The sequence below is a fragment of the Ctenocephalides felis genome, unplaced genomic scaffold (genome assembly GCF_003426905.1).
Source record: "Ctenocephalides felis isolate EL2017-DRISC unplaced genomic scaffold, ASM342690v1 CF-g0.4_SCAFFOLD_03573, whole genome shotgun sequence".
Lineage (NCBI taxonomy): Eukaryota > Metazoa > Arthropoda > Insecta > Siphonaptera > Pulicidae > Ctenocephalides > Ctenocephalides felis.
This window is the reverse complement of record NW_020539727.1, coordinates 9,526,675-9,544,154: the sequence shown is the minus strand read 5'-3', so window position 1 is coordinate 9,544,154 and position 17,480 is coordinate 9,526,675. Positions and strand designations below refer to the sequence as shown.

General features: G+C 28.4%; 2 protein-coding genes across 6 annotated transcripts in view; one reads left to right on the top strand and one right to left on the bottom strand.

Annotated features, from left to right (window-relative positions):
• Positions 1 to 16,000, bottom strand: part of LOC113389071 (calpain-A-like) — a 609,920-nt gene extending 593,920 nt beyond the window's left edge. For all 4 annotated transcript variants that reach the window (XM_026626126.1, XM_026626128.1, XM_026626127.1 and 1 more), the window contains exons 1-2: positions 15,965 to 16,000; positions 14,249 to 14,409 (exon numbers count right to left, since the gene is read on the bottom strand). In XM_026626126.1, coding sequence (XP_026481911.1) covers positions 14,249 to 14,380 — 132 coding nt within the window. In that variant the 5' untranslated portion in view covers positions 14,381 to 14,409; positions 15,965 to 16,000. The remainder of the gene's footprint in view (positions 1 to 14,248; positions 14,410 to 15,964) is intronic.
• Positions 1,297 to 6,544, top strand: LOC113389081. Of its 2 annotated transcripts, XM_026626140.1 has the most exons (5): positions 1,297 to 1,419; positions 1,739 to 1,827; positions 1,916 to 2,041; positions 5,846 to 6,013; positions 6,293 to 6,544. In XM_026626140.1, the coding sequence occupies exons 2-5, from the start codon at positions 1,755 to 1,757 to the stop codon at positions 6,451 to 6,453; spliced, it is 528 nt and encodes a 175-aa protein (XP_026481925.1). In that variant the 5' UTR covers positions 1,297 to 1,419; positions 1,739 to 1,754; the 3' UTR covers positions 6,454 to 6,544. The 2 variants fall into 2 exon arrangements, with proteins under 2 accessions (XP_026481925.1, XP_026481926.1); XM_026626141.1 differs by lacking the exon at positions 1,297 to 1,419 and having other exon boundaries at positions 1,722 to 1,827.
• Positions 16,001 to 17,480: the final 1,480 nt, after the last annotated feature.

Below are 17,480 nucleotides of genomic sequence, written 5' to 3'. Positions count from 1 at the left end.
TCATTTGCAAATATTTTACTTCATATTGATAGTTTTACCAAATAATACCTTAATATTATTATATTATTTATTACTGCGTATGATTTAGGCAGTAGTATTGTAAGTAAAAGACTGTGCCTTCATGTGCCATGCTTACGCATTCGCACCGTTGTGAAAACCCCCGCTACGGGTACAAGTTAGCCCGAAATCCTATCCGCCGAAAGTGTGTTAATTAGTTACGACATTGATAGCTTCACCATCCTCGAAATTCACTCTGGAGACATATTTTTTTGGCCAAAAATTTTTGGAAATAACCGATAGAACCAATGTTGCAAAGTGGCCCTTTGGTTAAAAATTGCCATAATTGACAAGATTAATATGAAACAATTATTTTGTATTTCCTACTTAATTTTACCGAAATCGATTACTTTTCACAGATTTTAAAACTGTATGTATAAACATAAGTTTTCGTTAGACAAAAAATATCATCACCAAGAAATCGTTTAAAAAATCATAAATAGAACAACTAAAAAAACTAGGTTATTTCGCACTAAACAATAATGAACTTTAGTTTAATAGGTTTTAGAAAAAATCTATTTTCAGCTAGTTTATTCTATAGAAATTCTATAAATAATATAGCAAATTTCGAATTTTAGACAGTAAAAAATAAATGAATTGCAAAATACAGAGTGTAATGACTATAAATAATAATTATACAAGATCCTGAAAAACAAACGTACAAACGAAAATTCAGATTTATTTTACTTTTCATTCTATATATATACGAGTATATATGTTCGCGTTTATTATTTAAGTGAAAATATGAAATCGCCAAGAAAGTTTTAAAAAAGTATCAGTGAGACTACAATTATCTCCAAAATACTTATTATCAAAGTACCAAAAAAAATTTAATTTTATTTTAATAAAAAATTAACTAAGCTCTGGTTTTCCTAGAAAAATTGCATTTCCATCTATTTTGTCTTAATTTTCTATCTGCTGCTATTATTATTTAGGCAAAACTTTGAATTTCTGAAGAAAACCTTCAAGCAAATCACTGTAAGACTAAAAAGTTTTAAGCAAAAAAATGTAATATGCTTTTGAAAAATAGTAGACAAAACTTTGTCTTCAAGTTTCTGAAAAATTCTATTTTCAAAAAACTTTTCCTTATCAATTCTATTTGCTGCGCATTTATTGTTTCATTAGGCGTGTGCAGTGATAAGGAACTTATATTTGATTTAGTACTTATCATATTTGCAATAGAAAATCCAATGACTAATATCCTGTCTGAATAGATACTAATTTAAACTATTTTCTATAGCAAAATCATGTCAGTTTACACCAAGACTAGCTCTGGAATAGACATTTTACTAAAAACTAGTTTTCAAGATTTGGAAGTTTCAATTTCCACGTCATCATATAAGTTGATTTGCTTTTGGCAAGGTGAGTCGAATATAATTTTACTGAAATCTATTAATTATTTTAAGAACAAGTTGTTTGGTATTGCTTTTTCACCATTATAATATTATTCCTTGCAATTTAATAGTATACGGAAATGTTCCTTTCACTAACAAACTGATTTAAATCTTTGTGTTTACTTTGCCAAAAATTGGACTGATTCGCGAAATTACTTAAAATTTGATCTTAATTTTCCGAAACTAAATAAAATATATTGATCAAATTTTGTCATTTAACAAAGAACTCATTCCATTGACAGTGCATAATTATTTTGGACTAAATACAGTATTATTTTATATATAAGATTAACCAAAACCACCATGAACAATATTTGGTACTTCGTCATCTTGGCAGTTCTCATGAACTTGGTGAATGGAGATTTTGATAGACCAGGTAATGTAAATTCCTGATACTTCTTTGATCATTAGCATAATAATATTAATTATTTAACTAAATTGTTATCGTTTGACAATAATTATAGTTCAAGATGATGTAATAGTCACTGATGTGGATTGCACTACAAATGAGGAATGCCAAAATTTATGCCAACAAGAAGAATATGAAGGATCTTCAGGACTTTGCTTTTCGAAAAACCAAAAATGCATATGTAAGAGTTATCATTATATGTTTATTATCAAAATATCCAAGTCATTTTAAAAAAATCCCAATTGAACATTATTGGAAGTGATAGTCAACTTTTTCGTGACAACACGATTTTTTTAATAGCTAGAAGCACAATAAGTGTCTTTGTCCTAAACAATTTGTCACGAGAAAATTTGGTAGATTATTCACCATCAAATTTAAGAACAGCATTTTTCTTTTCAATTTGACGATTTTGGTAGAGAAGTCGTAACAATTTTCCATAACTCCGGGTTTTCTTTAAATAAAGTGATGATTTACAAGAAATGCCAACATGATGTTTTCTAAATTGTGTTTTTGTCCTAAACAATTTGTCACGAGAAAATTTGGTAGATGATTCATCATCAAATTTGGGAACAGCATTTTTCATTTCGATTTGACGATTTTGGCAAAAAAGTCGTAACAATTTTGCATAACTCAAAGTTTTCTTTAAATGAAGTGATGATTTACAAGAAGTGCCAAAATGATGTTTTGTATATAGTGTCTTTGTTTTAAACGATTTGTCACGAGAAAATTTGGTAGATTATTCACCATCAAATTTAGGAACAGCAATTTCCTTTTCGATTTGACGATTTTGGCAGAAAAGTCGTAACAATTTTCCATGACTCAGAGTTTTCTTTAAATGAAGTGATAATTTGAAAAAAGTGCCAACTTGATGTTTTCTATATAGTGTTTTTGTCCTAAACACTTTGTCACGAGAAAATGTTGTACATTATTTACCATCAAATTTGGGAACAGCATTTTCCTTTTTAGTTTGACGATTTTGGCAAAAAAGTCGTAACAATTTTCCATAAGTCAGAGTTTTCTTTAAATATCAATATTCAGATAATAGACGACAGGAAAAATCTACATCAGGAAAATCAAAACTGGATCAAAATTGTTCTAGATTATTTCACATATTTGTTTAAAGATGTTCACAAATTGTCAACAAGTAGTTTTTTTGAATTGATCCATAATCTGTAGCTACTATCTATCCAATAATACTAAAAGAAATTTTTAATTACTTTACGAATTTTAATTATTTTTAAGAATTTTTGACCAAGACTTAGTTTATAGACCTTTGACTTTCCCTTAGTTGTCTGATTGCCATCAAATTATTAGTTGTTTCACTTAAAACAAAAGTGTCAATAAAATAATATTTGGTAGATTATTCACCATTAACTTTGGGAACAGCATTTTTCCTTTCGATTTGCCAACATGATTTTTTAAAACCAGTTTTATTTTTATCAAAATCTGAAAAATCAGGGATAAAAATTTCAGAATTGTTCTATAATTTATACTATCCAGTCAAATATAAAAAGAGTTTGATTATCTAATCAGAAGAATTTCTACCAAGTTGAGCATTTAAATCTTGGTCTACAACCAGTTTTTTGTACAAAATCCTAAAAATCAAGGTTCAGAAGTTCCAGAATTGTTCTATAATTTATACTATCCAGTCAAATGCAAAGAGAGCTAGATTATCTAATTAGAGCAATTTCTACCAAGTTGATCATTTAAATCTTGGCCTTAAACCAGTTTTTTATATAAAATCTTAAAAATCAAGGTTCAGCAGTTCTAGAATAGTTCTATAATTTATATTATCCATTCTAATACAAAGTGAGCTAGATTATTTAACCAGAAAAATTTCTACCAAGTTGAGCATTTAAATATTGGTCTAAAACCAGTTTTCTATACAAAATCTTAGAAATCAAGGTTCAGAAGTTCCAGAATTGTTCTATAATTTGTACTATCTAACCCATGATACTAAAAGAGCTAGATTATCTAACCAGATAATTTTTTACCAAGTTGAGCATCTAAATCTTGGTATAAAACCAGTTTTTTATATAAAAGCCTAAAAATCAAGATTCAGAAGTTCCAGAATATTTGTATAATTTGCACGAGTCTAATACAAAGTGAGATAGATTATCTAACCAGAAGAATTTCTACCAAGTTGAGCATTTGAATCCTAGTTTAAAACCAGTTTTGTTTTTTCAGCAAAATCTAAATAATCAAAATTTTTTTTCCAGGATTGTTCTATAATTTGTACTATCCAGTCAAATATGAAGAGAACTTGATTGTTTAACCAGAATAATTTTTACCAAGTTGAGCATTTATATCTTGGTCTAAAACCTGTTTTTTATACCAAATCCTCAAAATTCAAGGTTCAGAAGTACTAGAATTGTTCTATAATTTATACTATCCAGTCAAATACAAAGTGAGCAAGATTATCTGACCATAAGAATTTCTACCAAGTTGAGCATTTAAATTTTGGTCCAAAACAAGTTTTTTCAGATTCCTAAAAATCAAGGTTCAGAAGTTCCAGCATTGTTCTATAATTTGTACTATACAAGTCTAATACAAAGTGAGCCAAATTATATAACCAGAAGAATTTTTTTTACCAAGTTGAGCATTTAAATTTTGGTCTAAAACCAGTTTTTATACAAAATCCTAAAATTCAAAATTCAGAAGTTCCATAATTGTTTTATAATTTATACTATCCAGTCAAATACAAAGAGAGCTTGATTATGTAAACAGAATAATTTCTACCAAGTTGAGCATTTAAAAATCTTAGTCTAAAATCAGTTTTTATCGAAATCTTAAAAATCAAGGACAAAAATTTCAAAATTGTTCTATGATTTGTACTATCCAGTCAAATACAAAAAGAGCTAGATTATCTAACCAGATAATTTTTTACCAAGTTGAGCATTTAAATCTTGGTCTAAAACCAGTTTTTTATACAAAATCCAAAAAATCAGGGTTCAGAAGTACCATAATTGTTCCATAATTTGTACTATCCAGTCAAATACAAAGAGAGCCAGATAATCTATACAGAAGAATTTCAACCAAGTTAAGCATTTAAATCTTGGCCTAAATTTCATATGAAATCCTAAAAATCAAGGTTCTGAAGTTTCAGAATTGTTCTATAATTTTTACTATACAAGTCTAGTACAAAGAGAGCTAAATTATATAACCAAAAACATTTTTTACCAAGTTGAGCATTTAAATCTTGGTCTTAAACCAGTTTTTTATACAAAATCCAAAAAATCAGGGTTCAAAAGTACCAGAATTGTTCCATAATTTGTATTATCCAGTCAAATACAAATAGAGCCAGATTATGTAACCAGAAGAATTTCTACCAAGTTAAGCATTTAAATCTTGGCCTAAATTTCATATAAAATCCTGAAAATCAAGGTTCTGAAGTTTCAGAATTGTTCTATAATTTATATTATCCACATCTGGTACAAAAAGAGCTAGATTATCTAACCAAAAGAATTTCTACCAAGTTGAGCATTTGAATCTTGGACTAAAACCAGTTTTTTTTTATATAACATCCTAAAAATCAAGGTTCAGAAGTTTCAGAATAGTTCTATAATTTATACTATCTAGTCTAATACAAAGGGAGCTAGATTATTTAACCAGAAGAATTTCTACCAAGTTGAGCGTTTAATTCTTGGTATAAAACCAGTTTTATATACAAAATCCTAAAAATCAAGGTTCAGAAGTTGCAGAATTGTTCTATAATTTATGATTATTTCACCAAAGCAATTTTTTCCAGAGACGAGTTAAATAGCGAAATCTTCGTCTAAGACGAAGTCTTAGACGAAGATAGTCTTTTGATCAAAATCAGAAAAATTAGGAACCAGAAAATTTTTCAAACATTTTCCTATAACGATCCAAGTAAAGACGAAAGAGCAATCGTTAAGCAAAAGATTTCACTTATGAATACGATAAATATAATCTTGAAAAAGTGGTTTAATAAATTATTACTAAAAGGTATATACTTTTTATTAAGGTAAGAAGAATGTCCCAAGGCCAGCTGAAGATATCCAGTTGGTAGAAGTTGACTTCACCTGTCTTTATGACAACGAATGCAAACATAAATGCAAATCTTTGAACTATAATAGAAGAGGAGCAACTTGTGAAATTGGAATTACTGGACAAAATCCTAAGAAATGCAAATGTAAGTAGAAGACAAATTTGGATTTATCAACTACACACTAAAAATATGAAAAAATGTTAATTGAAGTACCTACACTGCTTATTTATTTGACAAATTTTGGTGGCTTTGTCATACAATTTACCAATTCACTAGAACATGATGGTGGTAAGTATATGAAGATTTTTAAATATGATGCGCGGTAAATATAAGATTTTTAAACTATTGCCATTATTTCTAATTTAAAAGTAAAACTCTAGGAAGTAGTATATTGATATTGGTAACCAAATCGATTTTTTTAAGGTCCTCAATTAAAAGGAGACAAAACTGTTCAAATTTTCAAGAAATGCAATGGCATCCACGACTGTTTGCACGAATGTGAAGCATTAGGATATTCTAGAGAAAAAGCAGTGTGTTCATATTTTGATGAAAATAATAACAGGTGCAAATGTGAAATGAACTAAGTTGGAAAATCGATATATGCGAGATGACATAAAAATATTATAAATGTAATTTAAACCCTGAATAATATCCAGAAATATATGTATTTAATAAAGAGCATTTGAACAAAAATATGTTGCAATTTTATTACTTGATTTAGAATTAAAATATGTAATTTGACTACATTAATTTCGTTGTAATAGTGCAGTGAATGGTGAGGAAAAAAGTATGTCTAATTATTTTTTTACTGTGCTCCAATTTGCATGAAATTTTAGAAATAGGCTAATCTTACCCTCAAGTTTAGAAGTGAAAATAATGGTGGTGTAATTTTATTTTTTCAAAATGACGTCATATATCGATAAAAAAACTTTCAGTAAAGTGAGATGATATCAAGATGGTATATATTTAATAAATCAGTTGACGTATCCATTATTGATACATTTTTATTATTTTATTTTTATATTTTATTTGACTGAAAAAACCTCTCACTTGAAATATACTTAAAGCTACTTTTTCAAGTTCAAGTTTTAGTTTTCTACTGATTTGATTAACCGATTTCAAGTTTGATATCAAATTTTAAACCAGGTGCATGCAAGACCAAAGCTCTTACCACCGAGCCACTGCAAGAACATCTTCAATACGATCAAGAAATATTATTATACCATTTCAAATGAATACTATTTATTTTATATAACTGATTTCTCAAATAATATCAAAGTTCTAATTGAATTTTTCTGACACAATTTTCAAACAAATAAAATTTCTGCAAGCATCAAGCTTAGAACTAAACTATATAGCACATTTATAAAATAATTTTGTTTAAAAACCTTAAAAATCTCAACATTATTACATTAATACAATGATTACAAAAATTAACACTCAATTTCTTACTATTTTAAATTTCTATTGAGAATTTTCAATTGACAAATTAATCAATTTTTAATAGATGATTAAATTTTAAATGGATTAAAATCGGTCAAAATATCTTCGAATACTGTTTAAAAAATAAATAATTATAAATGAAAAATTTAGTAATTTAATACTTTGAAATGTAAAAAATATGTTGCGTAAAGCCAAAATATAAAAAAAAATTACGAATATTTTGTAATAAAAATGTTATATAAAAAAATTCATGACATAATTATTTGCCCATCGCAAACAATATTAAAAAAATATTTTTTTGGATTTAACTGTATATAAACATAAAATTAAACGCAGTCACAAATAAAATTTAGCAAAAATCTACTAATAGTTTTTCAAAATGGCAAAATATTTGTGCGTTGGAGTTCTTCTATTGATGGCCATTATCCTGCAAGTTCAATCTATGGCTTTGGATCCAAATGAAGAAAATACTGATGGAAGTGAGTATAATATTTAACTAAAATATGATAATATTTTATTCGATAATTTGGGTTACCTAATCTTTGGACATATGTTCATTTCATCCTGAAGGAGGCAACTGATGGCAACAAGGCGTTTACCTAATTTTACAGATTGTTGTCAGATTGCCTGAATTATTTTAGAAGAATTGATTGTATAACACACCGTATTAGGTGAAGAAATATAAAATCTAGAAGGAACCGCAATTTTTTTTCATTCAAAATAGTTGCCCTCGAGGATGATATAACGATTATAACAAAGTTCCAACCTTTCGATACCATTTTTGCAGTCGATTCGTTGTTTGGCTTAAAATTCATTAATTACCTCTTAATTCGAGGAAAATTTCTTCAAGACAAACATCTTTTTGAAATCAGAGAACATGAAATAGTCGCCAGTTGCCAGATCTAGAAAATACGATGGGTGGGAAAGCAATTCCTAGCTCAATTCATGTATTTTTGCCATTGTTTCACAGATTTGTGACATAGTTTGTATAAAGCAATTTTTCTCAATTTGGACTGTCAAATGCTGCAAAAACGTTATAGTCATTGTTGATGGCCTTTCTCAAGATAGTCTATGAAGATCATTTCTAGCTAATCCCAAAAATCTGACTCCAGCTGATTGTTTAGATTTTTCCTCGTTCATCGTGTCTATATACTTCGCCAGGTCTCATCTATATTCCATATCGATGCAAAAACTCAGTTTTATTTCGAACAGCTCCAAGAACTCCTAACCATCAATTCGCAAATCCTTCCATTGATATCTTTGAGGCATCAGCTATCTAAATTAACTTCACTTCGTTGTCATTAAATATTCTACAGATTTTTTTAAATACTTTCGTCGGCAACCTTCATTTTTGGGCATCCACACAGTTTTCAATGAATTTCAGAACATAATTTCCTATGGCTTTTTTTCCATAAAAAAGAGTGCGCGTAAGTTTCACACGCGATTGAAGTAAAACTTATTTGCTAATGTACAATTTTGAATAATGTTTATTAGCAATATGGTAACACTCGTTATTCACACATTTATTAGTGTCAACCCAACCATTTTATGCACATTTATATAACGGTAAATTATAAATTATATTTATAATAGCATTAAATATATGTATAATATTAAAAAATAATAATAAAATAAAATAAATAAAGTTAAAGTCATACTTCAAATATGACATGATCGGTTTGTTATTGTAATTAGCATTTAGAAATGAACCTTCATTAGAGAAATTAAGTAATTGCTGATTAATAAATTCCTTACTATTTGTTCTCACAGTGGATTATGTTAAACAACTCCTAAACAAATACTGTCACTCATCATGTAATTGTGTTTGAAAAACTTCATGTAATTAAAATTAACATACATTCATTGACTGCTTGTATTTTTTTTACTTTTTCGCTGACGATATAATCTCATTTTTATTGTTTTATTGTTTTATTATTTTCAAGGAACAGTGTAAAATATTCTTCTGATTCAGGCATTTTTCATTAAATCAAGATTGGTACTATAATGTAACTTTAAAATGTTTATCTATGCCGATTTCCTGGTTAATATCGGTACGCATACAACGTTGATGCCGGTACGCATACTACGACATATCTCTATTCACATACACGACAACTAATAACAATCGACCCGTATTGGAATGATTTCATCGAGAGCAAATGACTAACAGTTCGGGCGTAACGGATTTCCGTTGCATTTGTACGGATTTATTCCCTAGTCGCGCCTAAAGAAGTTTCACTTTAATAATATTTTTTTCTAACGTTTAATTATTTTTCTCAGATGCTGCTGGTAGGGCCAAGAGATACCTCAAATACCATGATTCAAAAAGAAGATGCGAAGATATCTGGGATTGTGAGGGCAAGTGCCCAGATAATTTCCCAAATCCAGTTTGCTTCCCAAGAGATAACAGAAGAACATGTTTATGTGAGTTTCTTGAATTTTTATATTTATTTGCACTAAAAGAATTTGATCAAAAATATATTGCCAAGTAAAAATAGCCCTTCCTGGTATTCATGATAAAAATTAAAATATCATCAGAATTAGAACAGAACAACTATTAAAAGTTGCTCTCTAATAATTCAAGAAGCAAGTGGTACTTTGCTTCAAGGCATGAATTTCCCAATGTGTACTCGTATAATAGTAGACTTAATCAATATAAGAATGGTGATTTAGCATCCCTAATTAGTAGTAGATATTTAATTTTTATTAATTTTTTTTATTAAATTAAATTTTTTAAATTGCAGGTTACGAGGCACATGTTAAAGGATGAGCTCCAAGGTCCAAAATGAAGACCCTTAATAATTATTATTACACTTTAACATTATATTGTTAAAACTAATTTTGAAAAATTTTCTACTTTTGTTATTGGCAGTTAGTGATTGTTCAATAATTTGTTGATGAATAAAAATTTGATGCATAATTAGTATTTTATGAACTTGTAGTGATTAATGAACATGGGTCAGCACAAACTAGTCTCGGAATTGTTCTCAACCTCGGATAGGTCGATGTCAAGCAGTATGATTACAAATTTCCTCTTTATATTATAGATCTCAAATAAAATCTAGTGAAAATTTGCCTTTCGTGGCCATTGCAATACATACACGTCAACACTATTAGATATAAGTGAAAATTTAATATATAGTCGACACTTAAAGTGAGTGGTTGACCACTGGGTTGCACTCTAAAAAAAAAGCTAGATTAGAATGTATGATAGCAACCATAGCTCTTAGAACGCGCAATTCCAATCAATGTTAAAAAAAAGATTAATAAAAAAATTTAAACTAGTAGTGCATGGCATTTTGAACTATATAAGAAAAACTTCGGACATTTTTGAAAATTTTATTGAAGCCCAATATTCACTTTCAATATAATTTTTTTTTAACTTCGCGTAGGGTAAGTTATTGTAATCGTCCAAAAATCGAAATTGAAATTTTTTACTTTTCTTTACGCTTTGAAGGTTTCTGAATATTTTGGCATACCTCAGAAAAAATGGATGTATGTGTGTGTGTGTGTATGTATATGTACGGATACAGTTTTTCGTCCACGTTTACGGGCGCACGGATCAACCGTTTTCAATAGTTGAAAAAACATTCGATTTCTATTGATAGGGAGATGTGCTGATTTTTGGCAAAGGCAGGTTCAGCCGTTTAGGAGATACAGAGCTAAATGTGCAAAAAATGGCAGTTTTTTGCGTCCGATTTGAATGATTCAAAGAACTTTCTGCTTGTTTTAACAAAATAATTGCTTTTGGAAAAAAAAATTGTTCCAATTTTTGATATTTTGGATTTGTCTATCGAAAATAATTCAGATTTTAATTGTAATTCTGACTTAAGTTTTAATATACTTTAAACAAATATTTTCAACTTTGCAATTCAGTTTATATAATTCTTATAAATATTAGATAATATTACGATATTTATAATAATCTATTTTAAATATTTAATATTTCTCAAACATTTCGTTACGGTACGGGAAGTTCCAGCAATTTGTCTTAAGGCACGATGCCATACACACAACAAAAACTAATCATTTCTTCAATACAAGAAAAATGTTTTTGAATCATTCATTCCGTTTTCACAAAGACTCTTACATTTTGTTCAGTATTTCCAAAACGGATAGACCCGCCTTTGCCAAAAACTAATCAGCATGTTGTCGCATCAATACGAATCGAATGTTTTTTTGAATAATTCAAATCAGTTGATCCGCGCTTTCTAAATTGTGGACGAAAATTTGTATCCAAACATACATATACACAAATACATATATTATTTAATATTTTCAGTAGATCATGAAACGTAAACATATGCAAAAAGTTTCATTTTCAATTTTTTTTGAGATTACTATAAATTACTCTAGGGAAACTTGGAAAAAAGTAACTATATTTGCATGAGAACGAAACAATTTTTTTAAGGAGGAAAATCCTCAACTGAATATTAATTTTATGGTAAAACATATTACTTACAAGTTCCACTTTAATTTCTTACTCTTCTTTTAATCAAAATATATTGAATGTGAAAAATTCCATAAAAACTATCAAAAAATCTTCATACTGTTTCCAGTATTCCAGAAATAAAAATGAAAAAAAAAACTAAATTTACGCAATTGAGTTTCGAAAGACAATCTTCTGAAACAATTTTCTACAAATTTCGTAAAATGTTAAATAAAAAATCAATGAAATATATTTGTTTGTTTGCATACGACAAACAATATTAATCAATTTTTATTTAGATTTCGGAGTATATAAATAGAAATTTAATTACGAATCATAGTCACAAATAAAATTAAAAAACAAGAGGACTAATAATTTTAATATGGCAAAATTTTTGTGCGTTGGAATACTTCTTTTGGGCATTGCTCTGCAAGTTCAATCTATGGCTTTGGACCCAAATCAGGAAAATACAGATAATAGTGAGTATAATATTTAAAAAATATAATTAAATACGAATTTTTTGATTTACCTAATCCCGCAACTTCGTGAGACAACTGGCCCATCTTTTGATTCATACACTGTTGCCAGATTTATAGAATTCTTGAAGAGATGATGGAACGTATGACCCTAAACTTGTCACAAGTCGAATCAAAAATTTTAGTAGAATAATTTGATTGAATAAATATTTTTGAAATTATCAAAATTTTTATTGGCAAATTATGTTTATCAGATGCTGTTGGAAGGGCCAAGAGAGAAGAAATAAAGTACTGGAATACAAATAGAAGGTGCGATGATGTCTGGGATTGTGAAGGCAAATGTCCAAATGATTACCCAAGACCAGTTTGTTTCCCAAGAGACAACAGAAGGATATGTTTGTGTAAGTTAATTAAAATAATTATTACATTTTTTTCAGGTAAAGCATTTGCACTTGAAAATACATAAATCAGAAATATATTCCCAAGCATAAATATACACGTATTTATACTTGCCTTGAGGCAAAAATAATTTTAACAGAAGATAACTCTATGGTTTGCCCTTTATAATAATGGGGATAATAGTTTAATTTTCTGTTTTCTATTATTACATACATTCTATTCTATTATATATACATATATATATATATATATATATATATATATATATATATTATATATATATATATATATTATATATATATATATATATATTATTAAATTGCAGGTTATGAAGCACACATATATGGAAAATAAATTCCAAGAAATGAAACCGTTGTTGACCTGATATTGTTATTACTTCTTGTTATTATTGTTTAAATTTATCATGAAAACTCTTGTTATTGGCAATTAATTGTTAAAATATTCGTTGTTAAATAAAACTGTTATGCATAATATGTATTTTATAATTTCATATTTTATCATGACCATCGTGGTGTAATGGTTAAAAACGTCAGCTCAATATCAAGCAGTATGATATTGATATATTAAAGGTATCAAATTCAATCTAAAGTGCATTTTCGAGAAAATTACTAGTTAGAAGGTACAATAGAAAATCAGCTCCTATTGTTAGAATTTGTATTGCTGATCGATGTTAAGAAAGTGATTATAAAACTAATTATTAGAAAGAATTCTACGAAAAATATTAAATTTTAATACTGCTCAGATAAAAATTTAATATCCTACTAACATGAAATAATAACAGTAGCGCGATCACCTGATACATATTTCTTTTTTTTTCAATAAAATTAATCCTAATCACGAAGGTTTGAAAATGTATTGATTTTATATATATAATTATTTCAACTTTGTTATAAAATTTCCATAGATTTATAAACATTCTTCAAATGTTTATAATTTCATTGATAGTACATAATAAATAAGAATTTTGTTTAAATAACATATATACCAATTAATATGATTCTAAATAAATCGTAAATAACGTTTATTATATATTTTAGACATAAAATTTTAATATGCAAACTAATAAATTAAATTTCTCTCTAATAAAAAGATCTCACTATTACTCCAAAAAATTTTGCCATATTAAAATTATTAGTCCTCTATTGTTTTTTAATTTTATTTTGTGACTATAAATCGTAATTAAAAATCTATTCATATACTACAAAATTTAAATAGAAATTGATTAATATTGTTTGTCGTACGCAAACAAACAAAAATATTTCATCGATTTTTTATTTAACATTTTACGAAATTTGTAGAAAATTGTTTCAGAAGTTTGGATTTCGAAACTTATTTGCGTAAATTCAGATTATTTTTTATTTCATTTTCGTTTCTGAATTACTAGCTAAAATGAATATTAAACTTGTTTTAAAAGATTTCGTAGTTTTAACGTCATTTTTTCTTAATCTTACATTTTTACTTGTTGACCATTTATTTCAGAACACTTGTACGAATTACAATATAATATAATAGAAATAAAAATCTTTTAGTTATATATGTATATTTAATTTTTTTTCATTTTAATTTAGAATATTTAAATTATCTACTATCATTCATTATTCTTCCACATACCACTTTCATGTTTTTGATGCTGGGCAAAATTCTTTTGCCACTTTGGGCCTCCTTCTTGATAAACAACTCATTAAGGATTCCTCCGACGACATCCTTGGCAGCTCCCATAAGTTTATCACCGGCATAACCCATCAACTTTTGTCCGGCACCTCGAAGCAAACCTAAAATTGTCAAAAAAAAATCAGAAAAGGAAATATAAATTTGATAAATTATAAAAATTAGTCATATAAGAGTTTGGTCGTTGAAAAGTTTGGTCATTGAAGAGTTCAGTCGTTGAAGAGCTTGGTCGTTGAAGAGCTTGGTCGTTGAAGAGCTTGGTCGTTGAAGAGTTTGGTCGTTGAAAAGCTTGGGTCGTTGCAAAGCTTGGGTCGTTGCAAAGTTTGGGTCGTTGCAAAGTTGGGTCGTTGCAAAGCTTGGGTCGTTGCAAAGCTTGGGTCGTTGCAAAGCTTGGGTCGTTGCAAAGCTTGGGTCGTTGAAAAGCTTGGGTCATGCAAAGCTTGGGTCATTGCAAAGTTTGGGTCATTGAAAAGTTTGGGTCATTGCAAAGTTTGGGTCATTGAAAAATTCGAGGAATTGGTCATTCGAGGAATTGGTCATTCGAGAAATTGGTCATTCGAGAAATTGGTCATTCGAGAATTGGTCACTCGAGAATTGGTCACTCGATGAATTGGTCATTCGATGAATTGGTCATCGAGGAATGGTCATTCGAGGAATTGGTCATTCGAGGAATTGGTCATTCGAGGAATTGGTCATTCGAGGAATTGGTCATTCGAGGAATTGGTCATTCGAGGAATTGGTCATTCGAGGAATTGGTCATTCGAGAATTGGTCATTCGAGGAATTGGTCATTCGAGGAATTGGACATTCGAGGAATTGGACATTCGAGGAATTGACATTCGAGGAATTGGACATTCGAGAATTGGACATTCGAGGAATTGGTCATTCGAGGATTGGCATTCGAGGAATTGGACATTCGAGGAATTGGACATTCGAGGAATGGACATTCGAGGAATTGGACATTCGAGGAATTGGACATTCGAGGAATTGGACATTCGAGGAATTGGACATTCGAGGAATTGGACATTCGAGGAATTGGACATCGAGGAATTGTCACTCGAGGAATTGGTCACTCGAGGAATTGGTCACTCGAGGAATTGGTCACTCGAGGAATTGGTCACTCGAGGAATTGGTCACTCGAGGAATTGGTCACTCGAGGAATTGGTCACTCGAGGAATTGGTCACTCGAGGAATTGGTCACTCAGGATTGGTCACTCGAGGAATTGGTCACTCAAGAATTGGTCGTTTAAAAATTCCTTTACAGATTTAGTGTGATCATAAATGTGATCGTTTAAAGATTTCGCCATCTAAAGATTTGATCATACTTTATTTGTACAATTAACAAAAAATAATTTCAATAGAGAACTGTTATAAAATCAGTACTTTTTTTTCAGAAAAAAATTTAAACTTATATTCCAACTTAATATTCCACTTTGAATTTTAATGAGCTTATGCCAAATGCATATTTGAAAAGCTGTTCTCTATACTTTTATAATTTTTTTAATATTAATATATGCAAAATACTTCAGCAAAATTAAAAATATTTATCAATTATGATAAAAAGTATGATAAATAATTTGAAAAATTTAATCAAATATGTATTGACCATAATTACCAATTCTAATTATTATTATTACTAAAATAAGTGTAAATTACTCACCTTCGAAGTTGCCGGCTCCTCCACCATTCTGGTCAAATCCAAAACCGCCATTTCAGGGGTTTTTGCACAATTTTTTACACAATCACCAATATATGTCCATTATTATAAGATAGTGTCACTATTCACTTACACATTACACTGGAAATTCAAAATTTAAAATTTACACTTAAAAAAAAAAAAATTTGATAAGAATTTTGCATATATATTATTTATTTGTAGAACCCATAAAAAACATTTATGTACGAAAAATCTTCAACTGAGGTAAAAGTATTTAGTTTATTTAAAAAACAGAGACTATTGCTGACGATAATATAAATTATTATAAGTAAATATTACTCAATAAAATTACTTAATGTTCCTTTTTTGTGAAGACACATAAAATTTAGTACTTCATAAACAAGTAGGACTCTACTTCCCTGACTAATTTTCATAAAAGCCCCCGACTTAATTACAAGGAAAATTCGCAGCTATTAATTACATTTCTGGTTAATTATTACATTCATAACATTTAATTAATTATTTCTATATGTATTTCTATTAGGTTTTGTCATTTGAATGAGGTCAACAACAGACGGAGCTAAACTTTGTCATTTATTGTTGAGTTCGCCTTGAAAATCAGCATGAAACACATATACTATATAAGATGGATAGCCGATGGTAATAAAAATGTAATATTAATAGAAGAACAAAAAATATTTATTTATTTATTTATTTATTTATTTACACTTTATAATTTCTTTATTTTAGTGAAAACGGGACACTTAACACCTTCGCGGACGTGAATGCTATAGCATTCATTTTCAGTGTGACGCGGAATGATATGAATGCTACAGCATTCAAAGTTTGAATTCAACTATTTGGAATTTATTTTTATATAACCTTACGTTTTTTTTAATTTTTATACCTGTGACTGATTCTTTAGATTTACGCATTATCTAGAATCTAGAATTTTCCTGTAGACACTAATTAGCTTGAGCAAGCAAATTGTGTAAAATAGAAGCGTAATACTTGACGTGGATGCTATAGCATTCATCGTGTACTCGTATATCGATTAAAACATGATAATCTGACCACCCTAAAGAGTGTTTAATCAAAATTGAGATATGACAACTAATTTAAAAGTAGAATGACCGTTAATTTTTATACCTTTTACATAAGAAAAGTTTTTTTACTTACATAAGAAAATTCTTATGGCATTTTAATATTATATCTATATTTTTTTATATATTTTATTAAAATTAAATGTTTCTTTGGGTCTTGGTATAACTAAAAGTGCCAATTTTTACCTTACACTTTTCTTTAACATTTTTAACACAAGACACTTTGGTCGATTTTATTTGAGAAATTGAAATAGGTGAATTACTCTTACATTATATGACTCATACAGCTCTACATTGTACAGATGTTAATATGCTTTTATTTCGTTTCTTCAAATTACAAATATTTTTCTAAATAGTTTTCCAAATATTTGAAAAAAAATTCAAATAAATTAGAAGTTCTCAAGTTCAATTCCTAA